This window comes from Tetrao urogallus (assembly GCF_951394365.1).
Source record: "Tetrao urogallus genome assembly, chromosome: 14".
Lineage (NCBI taxonomy): Eukaryota > Metazoa > Chordata > Aves > Galliformes > Phasianidae > Tetrao > Tetrao urogallus.
In genome coordinates this window covers 3358910-3379250 of record NC_136827.1, presented here as the reverse complement: position 1 = coordinate 3379250, position 20341 = coordinate 3358910, and the positions used below count along the sequence as shown (strand labels likewise).

At 39.9% G+C, this 20341-nt stretch overlaps 2 protein-coding genes across 2 annotated transcripts in view; one reads left to right on the top strand and one right to left on the bottom strand.

Annotated features, from left to right (window-relative positions):
• The window catches only part of KCNIP1 (potassium voltage-gated channel interacting protein 1), a gene marked incomplete at both ends in the record, with an annotated part of 307273 nt that overhangs the window by 9806 nt on the left and 277126 nt on the right, over positions 1-20341 (top strand). The gene's annotated exons all lie outside the window — the stretch shown is intronic.
• On the bottom strand, positions 16975-19264 carry KCNMB1 (potassium calcium-activated channel subfamily M regulatory beta subunit 1; the record flags this gene model as incomplete). Its single annotated transcript, XM_079542589.1, has 3 exons — positions 16975-17244; positions 17860-18055; positions 19128-19264. 3 exons carry the CDS (start codon positions 19262-19264, stop codon positions 16975-16977), a joined length of 603 nt encoding a protein of 200 aa, XP_079398715.1.

Here is a 20341-nt window from a genome sequence, read left to right as displayed (position 1 = left end):
TCTGACTCTGGTATGGTGTAGCTTCTGTTTGACCGAAACTTCTGTCCTTTTGCACGTGCTGAGGGATAAAGTAATTCTTACAGTGTGCACCAACACACACCCAAAAGCAAAACAACCAAAAATACCAAACACGTTGCATGGTAATATGGAAATCATTTGTGTACTTGTATACATGTGTACCCCCTGAAGAGTCTGGTGAAGTGTAATCACTGCAGAAAATAAATTAAAACTTAGCATGGTTTCAATAAGACTTGTTCACTGCAGTTGCTGAGTGTTGCTGTCTGAAGTACAGTGTTTCCTAAGATGAAATGAGCTGTTGAATTGCACTTCAAAATGATAAATCTCAAGGGATTTTCTTGTGGTAATTTCGTGACCATTTGGATTAGTTCATATGTTCCAAAATAGCTAAAAATAGTCCCAGAAGCCCAGTGAGAAGCTGCAGAGAACAGCATTCCTGCTGGGTGAGATATTTGTTAATTCTTATGTAGGTTTTTGTTGGTTTTTAATAAAGCCTTTGTTGTGTAGGGGATGTCACTGTTGCACTTCAAGTAAGCTGTTTGCAAGTAACTGCATTGCAGTGTGGTTACAAGGTCTGTAAGTGCTTGCTTCTGTCCAGAGCAGCTGGGCCAAGTACCCTGAACACCACATTGCTTCTAACACTCTTTAAAAGGCAGAAGTTCTCTTGTTCTTAGACAGTTTGGTGTCTCATGTTTCTCGTGTTCCTCCATCCCAAGCTGTTTGCTGTGAACAACTGGATAAAGCACGATGTGTGTACTGAACTGTTGGGGAGCTTCAGCTCCCCTCTTGCATTGAAGTATTGTCCACCCTTCCAAGTCTGAGCACTGGTGAGGTGAAAGATCAGTTGAAGTGAATTTCAGGAAGGTACGTGACATTGTTATAGTTCCTTCTGTTAACAGTTTGGTTTAGTTCAGTCTTTTAGCTTAGTTCGTAAAGTTCTTTGTATCAAATCGGACTGTACTTCAACTTTAACATCTGCAGCTTTGACATACCTTCATTGGCGCTGTGTAAATTAAGCTCTCTGTGGGTTTTCTTACTGTTAGCTGCATACACTTCTGCAGTGAGAATCCTAGCGGAGTCCACTGAGGTCATCTTGCAAAGCTGGAGCAGTGCTGTGATGTTCCTACTTCCATCCCTTATCTATATGGGACATCCAACTGACTGAAAAAAGTCCTGCTTAATAAAAAGATGCTTCAAGAAGGTTAAATATTACATTAGCATGCTTTCTGTGACAAATGTTGGTAGTAACCCCTTGACAACAAATATCTGGGTATAGCACTACTGCATATATAAAGTGCTGAGTAGTTGGCAGTTAAATAAATTCTAAGCAAATAAAACTAGGAGTGCATATACACAAAAAATACTAGGAAGCTGATCCATTCCTCTTTAGGAGTTAAGCTCTCTAGATGGAATTCAATTTGTTAATGTTGCCATAGGAATGCCTTGTGTTGTGTAAACCACGAAGCAAAAATCAGAATTTACTTGCAATAGTTTTTGGTGTAGGAGATGAAAGAAAGCAGTGGTCTGAGACTAGAGATCCTGGCCCTTAATTCTAAAAGTGATACCATAAGCACAAAGAACTGAAAAAATAAATGGCCTTGTGGCTCATTTGACTGCTGGATGAAACACTTAAGAATTGGAAAACTGTATGTGGTTCTAAAACATCCTCTCAGAAGTGAACTGACATTAAAGCCCCTTTTCTTTCATAGCGGTTGGCACTAATGCGGAGCTCTAAACTCAGAGAATTAAGCTAAATTGAATTCCACTACCACAATCATATAATGGAGTCCAGTAAAATAATGCTTCCTTCTTTGCAAATATTGACTTCTGTCAGCAGCTTTAAACTTCTTAGAACAAGTCTCATTGACTTATCTAAGCAGTTAAACAAGTTTGGAAGCTGACATACTCTGAGCCTACTTAGGTGTGTTTTAAAACAGTAGCTTCAACAAAGCTGCTATCAATGCAGCCTGCTAATGTAGATGTATGGCCAAGTCAGATGAGCTATAAGTGATGAGGGATGCTTTAATGACTGCAAGATCAGAAACTAAGGAATTAATTGTGTGACCCAGGAGGAGAAAGGACCATGAATTGAAAAGCCAAGGAAATATTCTTTGTGAGCAGTTGTCATGTTGCAACTTTACTAACATGCATCATTTTCCTGCTAGAGTGCTACATAAATATTAAGCAGTGCGTTTCAGAGATCACAGGGCTCTGTTATGTACTTCATCAAAGGAGAAGGGGGGGAAGGTGATAAATAAAAACACGCTCAAGCCAAATTAAATTCTATGCAGCAGTTTCTAAGTAGGATTTTTATCCACTGGAAACAAGTTTGATGCATGTTCAGGAGATGAATGCAGTTACTATAGGCCAACAACCATCAGAATTACCTCTAGATGATTGTGAACCATGCAGCTTATAAGGTAAGCTACCTTTTCTTTCCTCTCTTGAAGTCCTTTGTGTAAAAACTGCTTCTCAGCTTAAGTCAACTTCCTTTTCTGCATGAAAGCCCAATACTGCCAGCTTCTGTTTTCTAAGTAGAAATTAAAGTCAGCTTTTTTCTTCTAATGAGAGCAAAACCAGCCCCATTGGGATCCCATGTGGGATGGAGTCACAAAGCAGGAGGGTACTTCTTGGGTTTTTTTCTGCCTTGTTTGCTGCAGTGTGTTATCACACCAGAAATACTGCATTTCTTTTCAGCTTGCAAAGTGTAGATTTTTTCTTTTTCTCTACTAATGCTATAGTTGTATGAGATGCTCATCTTGTTAAAATCATAAAACAGATATTTTGATTTGGAGATGTTGAAGAAGGAGGGAAGGGAAGTGGATAATTTAGGTGCTGATGTCTACTCTTGAATGGAGATGACCCAGTCATAACTGAAGAATGGCTGCAATTTGTGCTTGGTTTCAAGTTCCCGATGTACAGAATTGTCTTGGTTACTATCTTCTTTCCAGATAAAGCATGAACAAGAATTTAGCTTGTTTGGTATTCCCCATGCTGGGGTACAAAATGGCAAAGCTTCATCTTTTATTTGAAACTTAAACTTTGTATCAACCTGTGTATTTTTTCTCTTCCTAAGTCCATTACTAAGTTTGTTTGTTTGTTTGTTTGTTTTTCCTTCTTGTTGAATTTCAATGTAATGTGGGAAAGCCAAGAAAACTGTTTGCTGGAGACATTCATTTTAATGGTTTTGTATTAGTGCCACTGTACTCCTGCATAGAATTCATTTGGTAAGAAGGCTTTATAGAAAAACCTGTCTCATGCATCTTGGCAGGGAAGACAACGCTTAATTGTAATGAGCATCAGTTGGGTTTAATTTGGATCTTAATGTTTAGCAAATGACTTTATCTTGAATCTGCCAAGGAAGAGATGTGCAAGTTCTGCCCCTGTTCCCCTTCCACCTTACGCTGCCCTCGTTGGAGCCATGCAGTGTAGGGGAGCACAGGATGGCTCTTGGGAGGAAGCTTAGCGAGGAAGAGACTGGTTTGCTCAGGATGTCCAACCACAGCAAACTTATGCACATCACCCAGCAGGAGCCTTCTCCCACCAAGGTGTAGTATGAGATGAGGAGAGAAACTGATTTGGCACTGAAGGAAAACTCTGTGCTCTCTCTCATCTAGTTTCAGAGTCAAACCTTTTAGAGTTCTGCTTTCCAATTGCATTTCACAAACTACTTTACAGTTTTGTTTTGTTCTTTTCTGATTCTCCCATTAATCCATGCAGTACCACCTTACTATCTTTTTCAGATCAAAGTAACTTTTGGACTGAAAGACCAAAGCAAAGTTACAAAGTGCCTTTAGAATGTTAATAATGCCATTTCAAACTGCTGCACTGCAGGTTTCTACCTGCAGAATTGCGTTCTCTAAAGGCTGCAAAAGAGTGGAGCAGCATGGTGGTCTTTGTGACCTGAGACCTGTCAGTCTCACTGCTGAGTAGAGTCATAATTCTGAGAAGATTGAGGGTTCAGAACTTCCAACATTTGTGCTGAATATGAAGCATCCCTTGTTCAGTGTAGGTTTTTGGTTGGTTGGTTGTTTTATTGTTTTGTTTTTTAAAATGTATTATGCTAATCTTTCCAATAGGGGACCTCTTGGTCTCTGCATGGGGTTCTGTTGCAGCAGGAAGATTTGAACAACTAATGAAATCAAGGGGAAAAAAACCCCCCAAAAAAACAGTTAATGGCATTTTTATCAAATTCATTAAACTTGGAAATAGTCTTTCAGACCATCTTCACTCATCCAAAATGAAAGGTCGTAAACGCAAGCCTTCTGTAAACACCCTAATATCCTCAGTGATTTTAATGAAAACCTATCTACTGCTTCTGTAATCATGCCTGCTGGGGGTATGGGAAGCAGCATTACTGGCCAACTTACTATTGGCAGTGTGTTTTATTCAAAGACCCTGCTTTTCTAACAGCCTGGCAGCTCCAGGGCTCGGGTATTCACTTTTAGAGCTGAAGACTCTCAAGTCTTTGCAATTTGAAAATACTGATGGTGAAAATTTGATGTGCAGGAGGCAATTTAACAGCACTTGTGCTGTGAAGAGCACCCAATAAATATATGTCAGGATAGCTTATTACATGCTGCTTTTCAGAATGAATTAAATAGTAAACTGTGCAAGATGCCAGCCAGCAGGAGCTGATCTGACAAATGGAGGCTGGTGGCTGCCTTGTTATTACTGGGCTTTGTAAAGCACTGTGTGTTTATCTAACAGATAACGCTCTGCTTCAGTGCAGCCTTTGGTGAAGGCAGCTGTCTGAATGAAACCTTTGCTCCAGCCTTCTACAGGGCTTGATCAGTTAAATTACTTTTTTTTTTTTTTTTTCTTTCTGGTAATCTGTTTGATTAATAATAAATTATGTTTTCTGCTCATTTTAACTAATTGAATTTTTGGCACTGTATGCGCGTTGGGATGGAGGGATGAGGAGGTCCTCACTTCCCTAATCATTCTGCCTCTGAATGAGAGGTGGTGTTCCATCTGAAAGCAGGACGTGCTTTCAGTGCACTCACTGAATCCCGAATTTGGGTCAGATAAGAGCTGGCTCTCAGGTCAAGCCCTCTTGGTCACCCATAGCATATAGTCAAACAGCAGCTATCTGCAGCGCTTAGGAAGTACAAGTTGCCAAGTGGTAAAGCAGCTGATTGTTCTCAGAGTAGCTTTGATTTTTCGAGTGGAGGACCAGTAGGGTATCTGAGAGTTTAATGAGAGGTAAAAATAGACAGTAGGAATTTTATGGTTTGTATTATGGAGGAAGAAGCTTTTTTTGTTGTTTTTTGTTTGTTTTTTTTTTTTACTCAGACATAAAGTACATCAACTATTTGCTTAGAGGAGTGAAGTTGGTGTAGAAGTTTGTCTGTTTTTTACATGTTGCATATTGCCTCTTTGTGCTAATGGTATCATTTAGAATTTTTCTTGTTTCAGTGATCTTGATCTGTAAATGCTTGTCAGAAGATATGTTGCACTGAAGATGTAAATCCATCCATATATCATGTTTCAAATGACACTGCAACAATAACACAGTAATTAGAGATGGAAGATGAGATGGAGGTGGTGATGATTAATGGCAAGTATTAAGACTTACTTAAACTGAAAGTGCATTTTAATTGGGTGGGTTGGTTAATGTCATTGGAGTGGGTACATTAGTTCTGTGTTCATTCTTCTGTGGGAGGAGGGAGCAAGTGAAACACCCAGGGCTGCCAAAGAAGTGATCTGAGTAGCATGACAGCAGGGTGTGTTGGTTGCCTGATGCAGGGTTGGCTCCTCTTCCTCTTGCATACACCAGGAGAGGAGTTCTTCACTGGAAGCTGGTAGGGCTGTGTTCAGAAGTGAACTGAAGCATGGGGGGTCATCTTAAAGCAGTGCTGTGTGGTTAGCAGCTTTTAAAACAGACTCTTATTTCCCATTCTCTGAATTCAACGCAACAGGGACTACTTTTTTACATGATTTTGAAATACTATTTTCCAAATTAGACTTCAGACTGCTGTCTCTTAAGACAAAGTAATGAAGAATGGTTTTTAATTAAAAATAATGGATCCGTGAGACAAAACTGGAGTAGACTCGGTAAGAGATAAATATCTACAAAGTTCTGCAAAAAATGGTCGTGTGAAACACAAACATCTTAGTCTTTTTCTGCTTATGTGCTTTGTTCAAGTATTTTTTTTCAGCCTACTATTAAATGGCATAATAGATATTTTCCTTTGGAGTTTATAATGCTGGATTTCTTTATGAAAGAAGTTATGCAGGAGTGAAATCAGTGAAATGAGAAAAGTCTCCAGTAAGTGAAAAATGAAGAAATCAGTGCAAAAGCAAACGCTGCAGAGGAGAAAGATAAATTGGAGCAGAAAGAAGAAAATAAGTGCTGAGAAATAGATAGCCCCAGTGCTACATCCCTGCCTAGGAAAGACAAGATTCTCATTTGTGTCTGCTAAAGCAGCACATAAACAGAAAAGAGAAATCCCACCATTTTCATGATCAAAAAGAAGCAGTGATATACAGGCTATGCTCTCCAATCTCTAATGAAAAGTTGGCCTTCCTTCTTATTGTCTCTTCAGCCATGTTTATAGCTGTAATGGTATTAGAGAGTGCATTAGTATTTAAATCAAATCTGTGCTACAGCCCTTTTGTAACTTCCAATAGAAATACTGTTTTTCTTGCTTGTGGCTGCATGACCAGAAGTGCAGAGGTGTTTGGGAGGTGGGTGTGCGTGGACTGTAAGCTGTAGAAATATGTTTTTATGATGCAGAGTTGCTACTGGCAATATTCAAACACTGTTCTACCATATTCAAACACTAACTTCTTGTATTTATTGCTACACTTAGAGGCAAGGGACTCAAAAATTTGTCTCAGTTACATGCTAGCTGGATTTTGAGGCTCTTGGATCAGGCTGCAGAGCAGTCCTGTGTCATCAGCTGAGAAGGCTGTTAATTTCTTTCTTAGTATGAAAACAGACTGCTAAACGCTGTGCTGTGTTGTTTATCCCTCAGACTTCCTTTTGCTGGGTTGCACTATTTGTAGCTCCTTTGATCTCCTGGGAAGATGAGCCTTTTTTAAAAAAAAAATATTTCCCTCCTGCTTCATTGTCATCAAAAGTCAATAGATGTATTGTCCTTAAGAGAATTAAGGGCAATAAATAGCTTGTTTATAATTTTATCGGTCAGTTATGAAGTATTAGATTAAGTATTATGGTATGCTGAATAGCCCTAGGTACAGGAAAAGTTAAAGATTTATTGATAAACTGAATTAATTGTCTTCTCCTTGTTCAGAACTGCATAATTTCAGGGTGAACTGAGGAAAAAAGGTTTGAGTTGATGACACTTGTTAAATGACAGGGATCACAGCCGTGTGTGGAGAAAGGAGAGCAGTAGTGTGATGGAACAGAGGTCTTCAGAAAGAGATTTTAGCAGGTCTGGGAAGCTGATCTATAGAGTCTCCTGGGAAGAAGATAGAAGAAAGCTGATTGCTGCTGGAAAGGGCAGGCAGTGATCCTGATGGTACAGGAAGATAAGCGCTGTGAGTGTGATACAGATGAAATAGTGGAAGCGTGTGGGGATAAAATCGGAAAGGCCAAGGTGCAAAACGAGTTGCTACGACTAGCAAGGGAATAAGAGATGGCAATAAAAGATTCTAAAAATATGCTGGAAATGAGAGAGGCAGACAAGGATGATAAGCATTGAGTGTCTCAGGGCTGAAGTAATGGCTGAAGAAAGGCCTCTTTTAGCCCTCAAGAACCAGTTAATGGTTGCTTCATACAATGGGTTTGCACAAGAAAGAGAAGCAAGATGGGAACAGTGGCTTAAAAAAAAAAAACGATCAGGCTTGATTGAGTTTTATTGCCTTATGAAAACGACTGTGAAAGAGTATATGTTAGAATGTATTTTTGAGAATGGGCAGAGAATGAGGGAAATTGAGGAAAAGCAATTATTGTATTTATAACATGGTGCAGAGGGAAGAGACCTTGAAAATTCAAAGCCCCTTGTGCTTTTGTTAGCATCCCTACCAGGGAAGTTGTGCTGGAAGCAGTAAATGCAGTGCTCCTTGATTAATGAGCTTTTGTTTTGAAGCTACTCTAGCTAATGTTTTATAACCAAAGTTGGAGTTCAGCATATAGGTGAAATTTCTGATGAAAAAATGTCTGCTTGTCATTGGCTGTATAGAACATGTGGTGAGATTTGTGGAATATTTCTGGCTCTTTATTAGTGTGGTTATTGGTGATGGTTGGTTTGTAATTTGTTTTTTTGTTTGTTTTTTTTTGATGTTGTTCACGTTACACTGTGGCATTTCCAGCAAAGTCTCTCTCTTGTTCTGTTTCTGAGCTGCTCTCATTCTCTTGCGAGCTTTCTGCTAAGAGGTGTGAGAGTACAGTTACCCATGGGTATGACTTGGAGAGAAGCACAGTGGCTTTGCAGTAGCAGCTTGAATGGGCGCCAGCTTTGATTGCATCTCCAGCTACTAGGGAACAAACAGAACGGAGCACTGGAGCTGCTGGTCCCCTGTAAACAATTACATTCCTTTCAACTGCAGAATTGACGTGAGAATGGTATTCTAGAGTTAATTATATACTGGCTTTAGTTGCTTTGCTCTTCAATTCCCCCCCCCCCCCCCCCCCCCCCCCCAAAAAAAAAAAAACCCACAACCATGTATTAATTTTTATAACTCGGAATTATACCTTCCTTTCTGATATTCACATAAATTCTGAATTTCTGGATTTAGGTTTCTGACTCAGATACCGGTGTCTGCTTTTGGTACAGAATCAAGCTGGGTTGAAAAGGTTGAGAAGATGGGATAAAGAATTACAATCTGTTTTCTCTTGTTTTAAATTCGTGTTTGTCTTGAGAATTTTTTTTCCTAATCTTAATGTGTGTAAATATCTTGCTATACGTTTATTTGAGGTCAAAAAGTGTCATCAGTTTTTCTTTTTTTTCAGTGCTACCTTTGCATCATGTCTTTGTATTTTAAGGCTGTATAGTATACATGTAGCATACAAGGTCTCAACACTGTATGAGAGCACTTGAACATCACCTAGAATGATGATCTGCTGCATTTCATATAGATCAATTCTTTACATATGGGCACCTAAGGAGTGCTGATTTTCAGATTGTAAAATAATGAAACAAGCATGTTGATAATCTTGTTCCAAAACAGCTGGGCATCAGGCATCCTGGAAGGAGCTCCTTAATTATTAGGATTGTATTTCTAATAAGTGGGGACTGTGAGAGCTGTGGTTATGAGGTGCCCCATGCTGACAGCCAGGCGCTTGGTGCTGTCTGGATCTTTCTGTTTGTTAAGGCCTGCAGCCCACCTTCAGCTCACATCCTGGTCAGAGTATTCCAGCTTGCCTGCTCCTAAAACCCTTGCCTGCAAATACTTGTAGTGAAGTTCAGTTGGTTTGTGGTTCTTTTTTAAAGGCTCTTTGATTGTGCCAGCTTTTTTTTTTTTTTTTTGTCCCTATGAGCAGCTTTCTGAGATGGCAGCATATTACTGAAAGCGTTGCATTCCTTTTACAGTCTTAGATTAACTCTCACTTATGAGACTAGCAGTGCGATGTCATCCCAACAGCTTTTTGACTTGTTGCTTTAAATCTAGTTCTCAGCTTTGTTCTGCCACACACGTGCAGTGTAACCTCTGTATGTTTCTGTAATTTCCCTTGCATTTGCAGATTTCTCTATTGTTAGTTACCCAGCGCGTACTTAAATATATATAGGCAAAGCATCTAATGTTATAGCAATTAAAAGCACCAAACAGTTCTTTGTGATTTTGCTGAACACAGTTTAGTACGTGACTTCTGGGAGATGGATGTGAAGGACTGGAATTCGGTCATCTGCAGTCAGTGCCTGCTTGACCTATGATTAAAATGAGGTGTCATTCAGCAACCCTGGCCTGAAGCTGCAGCTGTGTGTAACAGCCATGAGTCAATTGTAACCCTGATGCTTCTGCTGAAATCAGCAGTAACAGCACACAGTTGACACTATTTATTTTTTTTTTCCTCATCGATGTGATGTAGAAGGGACCTCATTACTGTGATGTAGAAGGGATGGTTTTTCCTGAACTGATACCTCATAAAGCTGCATGCAGGGACACAGCCTTGAATCACTTACATACATTGCTCGCATCTGTGTCAAAAAGTCACTTTGCTTTCCTCATCTCTGGTGGAATTCAAGTAATTTGCCTGTAAGTACATTGCTACAATATTGGAAAGCTGAGAATGCTTTGTTAGGAAGGCAGTGGCACAACAGTATAGGCCCACGATCTCATTTCTGCCAGGATGACTTGATTCTTCCAATCTGAATTGCTTGCATGGGATTCTCTGGGCAAGTGTCAAACAATAAGCAATGCTTTTACCTGACCATGAAGAAATGTGAACTGTTTCTTTGAGCTGTGGGGAAGTACTTCAGTGAGTTACAGAGTGGTGAGGCTCCTTACAAACATGGCAGCTCGGAGCTGCTCTCATTCTCTTGCAAGCTTTCTGCTAAGAGGTGTGAGAGTACAGTTACCCATGGGTATGACTGTATGACACACCTTATGGTGATGTTCAAGTTCAGGCTGTTTGTTTGATTGTAACTTATTTTAACATCTTCAGAAGTTCTATTTGTTGGTGCTGTCTATTTTTGCTCCACCAGATGCAGTCAAGAAAGCAATGAATTATCTCCCCTCTGCTAGTGAGTCTTGAAGAACTATCTGAGTGGCTATGGAGGAGAAGAAACGTCAGTAACTAAAAGGAAAAACACAGACTTCTCTAAGGCTGACTGACACTTTTTCTGACAGTAAAAGATATTCCCTCTGCCCCAGTGTAGTATCTTAACTCTAGGTGAAGCTTGGAAACCTACCCTGATGTGACTTGTGGGCACAGTGGAGCAGTCTTTGGTGTCCCTTTGTGGTTTCTGCAACTGTCACACTGCTTTGTATTTCTTAGTAAAAACACTTTGAAGAGTTTTGGAACTTTAAAGCTATAAGAGTGTCCAATTCATTTGCATTTATACTCCTTCATTTGTCTTGTGTCTGACAATCTACCAAGAGTAACTGAAAGACTTGGTTTTTGGTGTTGTTTTTTAACTATAATATTCCTAATGGAAATAGTTGCTGGTTTTGGTATGAAAACCTTTGTTTCCTTTGGCTTTAAAGGATCCTGATTGTTCCTCCCAGAGAATGAGAATTAAACTTGTGCTTGTATGTGTATATAAGTACACAAATATATGACAGGCTACATAAACTGTTACAGCGCTGTTAAAAATACATGCACAAATGTAAGTGTCTTTATTGCTTTATTTATAATGCTTTATTTATTAATGAATTAAAATTCATGCCTACTGTTTTGACTCATCTGTAGACAGTCTGGTGTCCCTGCATTTCCTTGTATTTTGAAACAGGACTTTCCTATCTCGTTGCTGTTTCACCTTGTGTTCCAGAGGCATGACATTATGGTCATCTCCAGAAACAAAAGGGTGAACATAAAATTTTTAAAGGACATTCAAGTTGCATAGATGCTTTTAAAAATAGTGTGTTAACTTAAACTGTGGTTCATCAAGCTAATGCTTCTCCTCTTTGCCCTGTGAGGAATTACAGATGCCCGGCTGTTATTTTTGTCTATTCAGCTGTGTTCATATTTCTTGCTGATGGAATTCTAAAATTATACCGTAGTGAAGTTCATGTGGAGAAGACAGACAAGATTTGAGCTGAGGAGTTCTCTGCAGATGGTCTTATGACGGTCTTATATACTGAGACATGGTGATAGCCAGCCCAAAGAGCAGTCTGTGTGGGAGGAATCTCAGAAGGGAAGTGGGGTTCTGCAGAACAGGCTGATGTATTGCAGCTTTCTTCCGTGGCCTCAGTTCAGGCTTCAGCAGCCACTCCATCACCTACGTGAGCTGAGAGACTTGAAACAAGACCTTCATGATTTCTGTACTGCAAATTTGAACTGTCTTACCGCATAGAAAGTGTTCATTTATGTTCCTCTGGAGATAAGATGATAAAAATCCATTTGGCTGATTCTGGTTTTATAGCTTTATAAGTTTTTTTTTTTTTTTTTTTTTTTTTTTTTCTTTTTTTTATGTATGGTTTGGGCAGCGTTCTGTGCTTTTCTCTAAGCCCATTTCAACAAGTAAAATGAATGTTAAGTGGCCAATGCTGTGTTACTGCCAGTGTGCTCAGTCCTTCTGGGCCTTCCTGTTGTGATCTATCTGGCTATCTGTATATATACATATATAAGGACAAATAAAAAATGCAATAGCAATTATTTACATCATCCTAATTTTATATATGAAATAACAGTAGGATATGATTTTTACTTGTAACTCAGCTGTTTTAAAGCTTTAACTTCTTTAGTACCCAGTTCTGTGAAAAAAATGTCTTTGCTTTTCTGTGAAAGGTATAGGAATAAATCATGAGATCTTTGGTTTTATTATAGATGGAGATATGTGATCAAGGAGAAAAGGGAACATAGCTGTCTTGGTTTGGGTATGGCAGCATGTGAATGACAGCTTAATATCCCTGCGACTGCTGTCTGACATTTCTAGGGAAGGAAATGTTGGGTGTAACGAGACTACTTGTATTTATTTAAGAGATGCACAGCTATTTTTGGAAAGCTGTGGAAGAGCACGTTGTCGTCCTTCAACTTTGACAGGATGTTTTTTCATTGCTGTTTCTTCAAGAAGAGCATGGTATTAAGTCACCACTTTCTTTAATCTGTTTCATTGACTTCTCTACTTGGCAGAAGTCACCTCTCTTTGTCAGATTTTTGCTGCCTTTTTTTTCTTTCTGTTAAAGCGCTCGAGAGTGTGGAGAACCAGAGATAACAAGGAGGAAAACATCTAATATTACAGCTATCCATTATAACTTATATTTAAGGATTAGAGAGGCATAGTAAAAGAAACCTTGCTCCAGAAGAACTAAACACTACCATCAATAAGGAACCCCTATGTGGCGTGCTTTCATAGCATTTTTACAGTTTGCCATTATATTGGGGGGTAAAAAGAAAACTGCAGTTTGCTCTATAGCTCCTCTGATGTCCCTCTTGAGGGTTTCAGAGGATTGAGATGATTGCCAATTGTGTCTTCTGATTGAGAGGAGCTGTGTGGCTGTGTGTCGTGCTGTCTCCTGCAAGGGAGCTGGTATGGCCTGGTGTCTCCTTCTGCCACCTACCAACCCTTTCATTGTGAGCAGAAAAATGCCTTGTAGCAAAACTTACCATCGTTTTTTACCCAATTGAAACATTTTCTGACTTTGGGTTTTTCATCTCCTATATGTGGAGTTATCTGGTTAACCACAAAGGCTATTTTTCTGATACAGAAACTGCTCAAAGTATAATATGGTGATTGTTTCATATGGTTTCTAAGGCCACAAATTGTTTTTTTTTTTTCCTTATTTCCTTTTTTTTTTTTTTTTAAAGACTACCAAGAACATGGCAGCAGTTGCTCGGCTGGAAGGTGTCGACTGCCATGAGCAGTTCTGTATTCAGTGAGCGAGGGATCCTTGGGCACCCCAGTCTTCTCTGTCTTCTTTGTCCTGAGCTACTTCAAGTACTGGGGAGTGAAAACAGACCTGGTTAGCAGCATGCTTAAAAAAGAATTGTTGGAGGCCGCCAGAACGTGCCTGCCATATTTTATGTAGGTGAATGACATGGGTGACAGATGGGTGACTTTGTAATGGATCAGCATCCCTTCAGTTCCCCTAAAGCTGCCATTGTTGCTGTCTTTCAAAGGTGGAGCAAGGTGACCTCATTGAAAGCTGATCAATGTTGAATCCACCTTATCCAGAAAACTATTTTCTCACTTCTGGGATGAGCTTCACTTTAGAGTTTTTTGCAAATTCCCTTGACAATAATGCTGGATTACTTTTTTTTCTGTCTTTCTACAGTAGAACTGCCATCCATGCCTTGTTGGACATCAGCAAGAAAAACTGCTCCCAACAGTCTATATCCAGCACTTGGAAAGTAGGATTTGTGACAGTTCCAGGAAAGCAGTGTTATTCCTATAGAAATACAAATGGCCTGCATAAATAAATTATTAATCAGGTTATAAAATCTATGCTTATTCTTCCAGTGTTTCTTTCGTGTCCCAGTTGGCTTTAGCACTGTTATTGTTGTAATAGTGTGATACACACAGCAGCCATTCTTTGTGCTATGAGAGGGAGCTCGGTGCACCTGCCTGGAACCCAATCAGTAGTTATTTCCTGATCAGGACTCTCCATGTATTCCTCTGGAGGCATCTTATTTCTGTTATTTTATTTCTCGTTCTTTCCCCAATGGCTTCTTTTGTCACACCTCCATTGTGCAGTTGTACAGACAGCACTGGGCAGTTCACTGAGGCATGTATGAGGAACATATAAATTGTCACTGTTTGCTGGGCATTTACTGGCTGTTTAAGTTTTACTCATGTGATTGCTTTGTGATTATAAGCATGTATTTGCTAAACAAATCTGTCCATAACTATTCCTATAAGGACGCATTTCTGGGCTACTTTGCTCGATCCATCACAGGTGGTTTGGTGAGTAATGTATAGCAAGCTTTCCGAGTTTGTGTTGTTTCTGATGTTCTTGAAAGTATTACCTTCTAATATGGAGTTGTTTAGGACCAACTAAAGGAGGAGGAACTCCATAGAGGTTCAGATGTACTCTGAGCATCCATTGTAAGCTAAGCTGTTCTTATGGAGAAGGTAAAGGGAGGCAGGGCCTTTTGAGGAGGTTAGATGGTGCACATCAAGGCAATGGGAACAGAGGCAGATCTATTGGCCTGTGCCTTAGACCACATTTGGAGATTGTATTGAAGCACTTCCCATGCAGTATGTTTTGCCACATCTTGGGAGAATAGCATTTCTTAAAGTTTAAGTTTATTGTAGACTTGACAGTACAATGCAATAATGTTAAAACAAAAACCTATGGAGTATATAGCTTCCTTATGTGCTTCTGTAGGAAGCTTGTAGAGTGTTAGGAAAACTCAGTCTCACTCTTTAGTGAGTTCAAGTTCAGCAGACATACAATAAATACTTAAAATGCTTACAAGAAGTATTTCAGTAACCTGGCGTGCTGCTAAAAAAAACCTTTCTGCTTTAAGAGAACATGTGAAGGAAAAAGTATCTACAACAGTTTCTCATTAAGGAGAACTATGCCTAATGAACGATGCATTATTTTAAAATAAGAGCAGACATCTGTGACACCTATATATTTTGTTTGTTTTCCTCGAAAGAGTTTTTGACTTCTTGCATTTGAACCCCTCTCCCTTTTAATACGGACTTGGAAAGCGTACAAAATAACAAAGATTACAAATGTGTGTCTGCATGTTTTTCTCCTGCACTTGCTGCTTTCACTCCGAATATCTCCTACCCAAATGGAAAATGGTTTTTCATTGAAGGAAGAAGTTATGATGGTTGTGTAAGATTTTTTTTTTTTCATGTACTTGCAATGTGTACATGTTGGAGGGAAATAACAGTTTTCATTTAGTCCTCTGTTTTTGGTAGAGGTAAATCTGGAAGAGCTCTGAATAAACCTTCAGCTCCTGCTGTCAGGGGTAACCATGAGCAAGGAGGTGAGGAGGTGGGATGGATGGATGGGTTCCTGAGCTGGTGTCAGGAAACTGAGCTGGGATCTGCAGCACAAGCTCTGTGCCTTTACGCTTTTCCTTGGCCTTCAAGTTCAGTGAGATCAGGAGCATCTGCTCTTCTGAGACAAGTGACTGACTCCTGAGCATCCCAGAGCTATGGGATTTGGGGGGTCAGGGGCTGCTGCAAGAAAGAGCCACTGCTCACCAGCATTGCTGAGCTGGGGGACGAGCTGGCAGGGACTTGCCTAGGTGATTGGCTTACCTGTGGTGTGAGAAAGTGTGGAGTAGTTGTGAGTGACTTCGAGCTTTCAAATGGAAGATATTTCAACTGCTGAAAAGGAATTTTGGGGTAAACCTGTTTGCCTCATTTTGTACCAGTACAGCACATAAGCTTCAGCAGATATATCCCTGTTAAATAGCTATATATTTTTAAGCAGTTATTGTATCCTTGCCTTAGCTTTGAGTAAACAAAAAAGGCAGGATCTCATCCCTTCCCATCTCATAACAAATGCTTTTGGTCATCCAAATCTCCCCTGCCTCTGTCAGCTGCGCTTCCGCCTTGGGAAAGATCAGAACTGTACATACGCACTGCTTCACACACTGCATTTCAACAAAGTGTTCTATGAAGATGTAAATACTTTCTTCTTGTGGAAATATTTTTTCCTCCTACTGTAGATGCTGTTACACCCCCTCTACGTCTCCCACCCCTTTCCAAAGTCTGAATTTTAAAAGGGTGGATTAGATCTCCTTCCCTGTAAAGATTACCAATAACCATCATGATTCTACATGTTAAAGGAGCGTTGCTGATGTTAATAATTAATTTTTAGTACTCTGATCTGATTTCAGTTTTCTGATTGTAATGAAACACAAATTCTGTTGCTGTTCCATTAGTGATGCTGGAAAATGCCTATAATGGTTTAACATATCAACTTTTTTTTTTGTTAACAACAGAGAATTGCAGTACATTAATTTCTTACAACTAAGGTTTTCATACATTTAGATTTCTATCTATGCCCTGAAATTTTCTTGTGAATGACAGGTCCTGAGTGGTTGATAAATCAGACCACTGTGAATGATGCACAAACTTGTGTTAGTTGTGTCCCAGATGCCAGTCAAACATAGCATGCAGGATGCAACTTATGTTCTCCCTGTGTCTGGTAGCAATGTGGAAATTGGTTTAGGGTTATTTTCAGAGAACAGGAAATGCATCTACCTATATGTGCCTCAGAACATGACTAGGAGTCTAGAAACAAACATATCTTCAACATAAAACATCTTTCTGTTAGCATGCATCTGCAGTGAGCACCATTCAGTTTGCCTAGAAAGCCTGCCCACCTGCTGACTCCTGGTGTATTGAAAAGTCACAGAATGCCAAGACAGAACAAAGGCACTTTAATAGGTAGCAACAGTCTTTGCGAGATATTTACTTTCTACTGCCGAGCAGAAAGAACAGAAACATACTGGCTGATCTTTACCAGGACAATAATCAGACATCCACCGGTAAACATGAGCGTGGGCCAAAGGAAAGTGAAGAGGAGGCCTTTGGGGGGATAAAGTCTGCTTAAAATGACATTGCTCTGCATTCCTCCTGGGTCATAGTAGCATGGGAAAGTCTGATATTTTTTTAAATTGTTTGCAATTGTTTCTATTCGTGCTTTCACCTCTTTGGAGTTCTCGGAGTTGCCGGGGACGTATGAGCACTGGAAGGAGAAATTGAAATGGCTTGTTATGACAGATGCTGTAATGCAGGATTTGTAGTAAAGTTGCACTGAGTAAAACAAACATGCTGGTGCTGACAAAAGCTCCTGTGGTTAGGCTGGTATCCCGAGATTGGCTGGGTGTGCTTTTGTCCATGAGACATTTGCCCTATTTCCCTGCTGTCTGCTGGTGTATGTATGCTCCAAATTTGCAGACTAACAGATTGGAGTAATGTTGCTAGAAACCATTAACATGCTCAGAATGAAAGTCCAGCTATTGGGACTGTCACTTTTATGTTACAGTACCATTTGTCTTCAACTCAGAGACTTGCATATGTTTAAATATTCATATATGTTAAATATTCATGAGCAGTTGGTACAACTGCTTAATAAGTATTAACTTAACGTTTGATGTAATGTTTAAAGAAAAAATTGAAGCCCCTTGTATGTTCTGAAGCATTTTAAGCATTCCTTGGTCTAAGCATGGGCATCGGTGTGTGAAAGCTGAACAACTACTTGTGCTCTGCTGCGTGGCTGCAAAGCTGTGCGCCCTGCTCTTACTGCTCCCATTGAATCAGAGGTGTTGAATAGCAGCAGAGAGAGAACGGAATGTGCTACCTTTGGATTTCTTTCCAGGGTATCTTCAGTGTGATACAGCATGACCTCTTGTCCCGAGGCTGTCAGATTAACCCACACCTGTAGGCAAGGGTAGTGAAAGATATCTTCATCCTCTGAACTTTCGCTGTTCGGGCAGAGGGCTTTGTCCTTGATGTTGGCTTTGAGGACCTTGCATATGGTTTCTGTTGTCCAAACACTACAAAACCAAAACAAAAGGCATTGCTTTTGAATGCTTTTGTGGCATCAGCTATGAGTTGTTATACATTGGAGCTTCATCTCTGGGTGCCACTGGTGGGTTAGCGCAGGCAGAGCTCAGGGCTGCTCATCACCAATGCAGTGAGCTTTGCCCCTCCTAGCACTCTTAAGAAACTTTTTTTTTTTACATGTCTTTCGTTAATGTTTTTCAAATCTCATAGCATGGCTTTGAACAGCTTTTCTGAATCCATTAGGGAATGTTGTCAGCTGTGATGTTGTTACATAAGGTAATGTTGAAGTCTGGCTGTTCTGTTTTTGTGGTATGAAAAGCAGCATTGATATCTGCCTATATATATATGCCTTGAGGTTTCTGAGTATGAAGGTGCTGCTACAAAGAAAGAAACAATGGATGTACTGTCAAAATCTTCATGCATGGAAAAATGAGCTGCTAAAGTCTTGGTTTTAGTAAACTCTTGGTTTTAGTACACTCAGCTTTTTGCAAATTGATTTTATATATAGAGGCAGAACTTGTGCAATGAAATACAAATGTGAGTAATTGTAACCTTGTTGGCATTCAACGTAGTATTTGTTGTGGTAGGCTGGGCTGCTGAAGGTGTTTCTCATGATGGTTGATCTGGAGGCAAGATACGTCTGATTGACCAAACAAATTTACCATTACTTCTCTTATAAGCCTCTACCACTGAAAAGTATGGTTATGGGTTTTTTTTTTAATGGGTTTTACATTTATGGAAGACTTAATTTTTCATTTTCAAGCTTTGATAAGCATGACTGGTTTTTATCTTATATGGTTTCGTAGTAAATGTTTTGGTTTAGTCTGCTCTGGTTCTAGCCCTGAGGATGGTCCTAGCCCTCTTTTGTGTGCTTACCTTTAAATGCCTCACTTAATGGCTTGTTCTTTTCTTACTTCTGTCTTCCATTCTTGTGAGCTCTTTAAGAACGTAATATTTATTCATTATTCAGTGTACTAACGTATATTTTGACTCTCTTAATAACTGTGTTTGAAGACAGAAAAGAAGAAACAACCTTGTATTCATAATCAAATGATTTACTACCTTTTAGTGTAGAATGGCACAATTGTAATCCCAATAAAGAAGTACATCATCATGGAGCACGCGACCATTCCCAGTCCCAGACATAGCGCCCTCGTCTCTCCTCGCTTCTGTGCAGTCACCAGCTTTTTTGCCAACATGATTTAGGTGTTAGGAAGTCTGGAATGTCTCTGATCCTGTTTTGTGAGAGACAATCATGATTAGAATTGGCTATCAGTATTGCAGTTGAATGATTTCTGAAATATCTTGTTGCACAAACTGTGTACTGCTTAATAAAGTGATGGGTGAAGAAAGCAGAGAGGGAAGGCTGGGGGTGGGAGTTGGAAACTGTCGTTATGATCTGAGGGAGTTTGAACAGCTGGATTGTCTTTAGCCTTAATTTGGTCCATTTGACGTTACTTCTTGCCTGAAGTAAGAGGTGCTCTGTGTTGTGCGTTGGTAATGGCTGCATGAAGGGAAAATCCTCCCAAAGTAGAGTCCTTTTTCCATTTTTCCCATTGTGTCTTCAGGTTTAGCCTGAAGTGCGTCCCTTTTTTTATTTCGAAAGAGTTGAAAAAAGCATTACATTTAAAATGAGATCTGTGGCTTTGATGGTCTTGTCCATTTGGAGATGTATTAAGCCTGCTATCCAACTACATGGGGCAGAAAAGCTGCATTTTAATGGCACAGGGAGTGTGATGCCACCAAACTCAATTGGACAGGATCAGAGAAGACAGGGTTCTTCTCTGCTGCTGCTGCTGCTCCACCACAGTCACAGGGCAGTGACTGCTGCTGGCACTCATAGATAGGGACAAGCCCAGCAGTGTTGGTGTCATATTGGGAGCTCATAGAGCTCGGGGGAGCCTGGCATCTCACTGTGCTCCCTTGCTAAACAGCATTTCCAGTCACCTTGCTGATACTTTGCGGTAGAGAATCTGATGGTATTTGCTGTGAATCCATATGCTGTTAAATCAGTACTATTGTTTTATGGTATTGCTATCAAAATGAGACATTACAATCACAAAGAGTTCAACCCACCTCCAGGATCTGTGTCCTACTGACAGATGTAACTAAAGGTTTGAACATTCACTTTTTTAATTGAAACATGGTGCAAGCCACAGGTAGGGAAAAAACAGTCTGGCAAGATGTGTGTGGGTTTCTGGGCACAGAGGAGAGGAAAGCAGTGCAGAAGGGCAGAATGTTATGTGAGTGGCACAACAGATCTTGTCTTGTTCTCG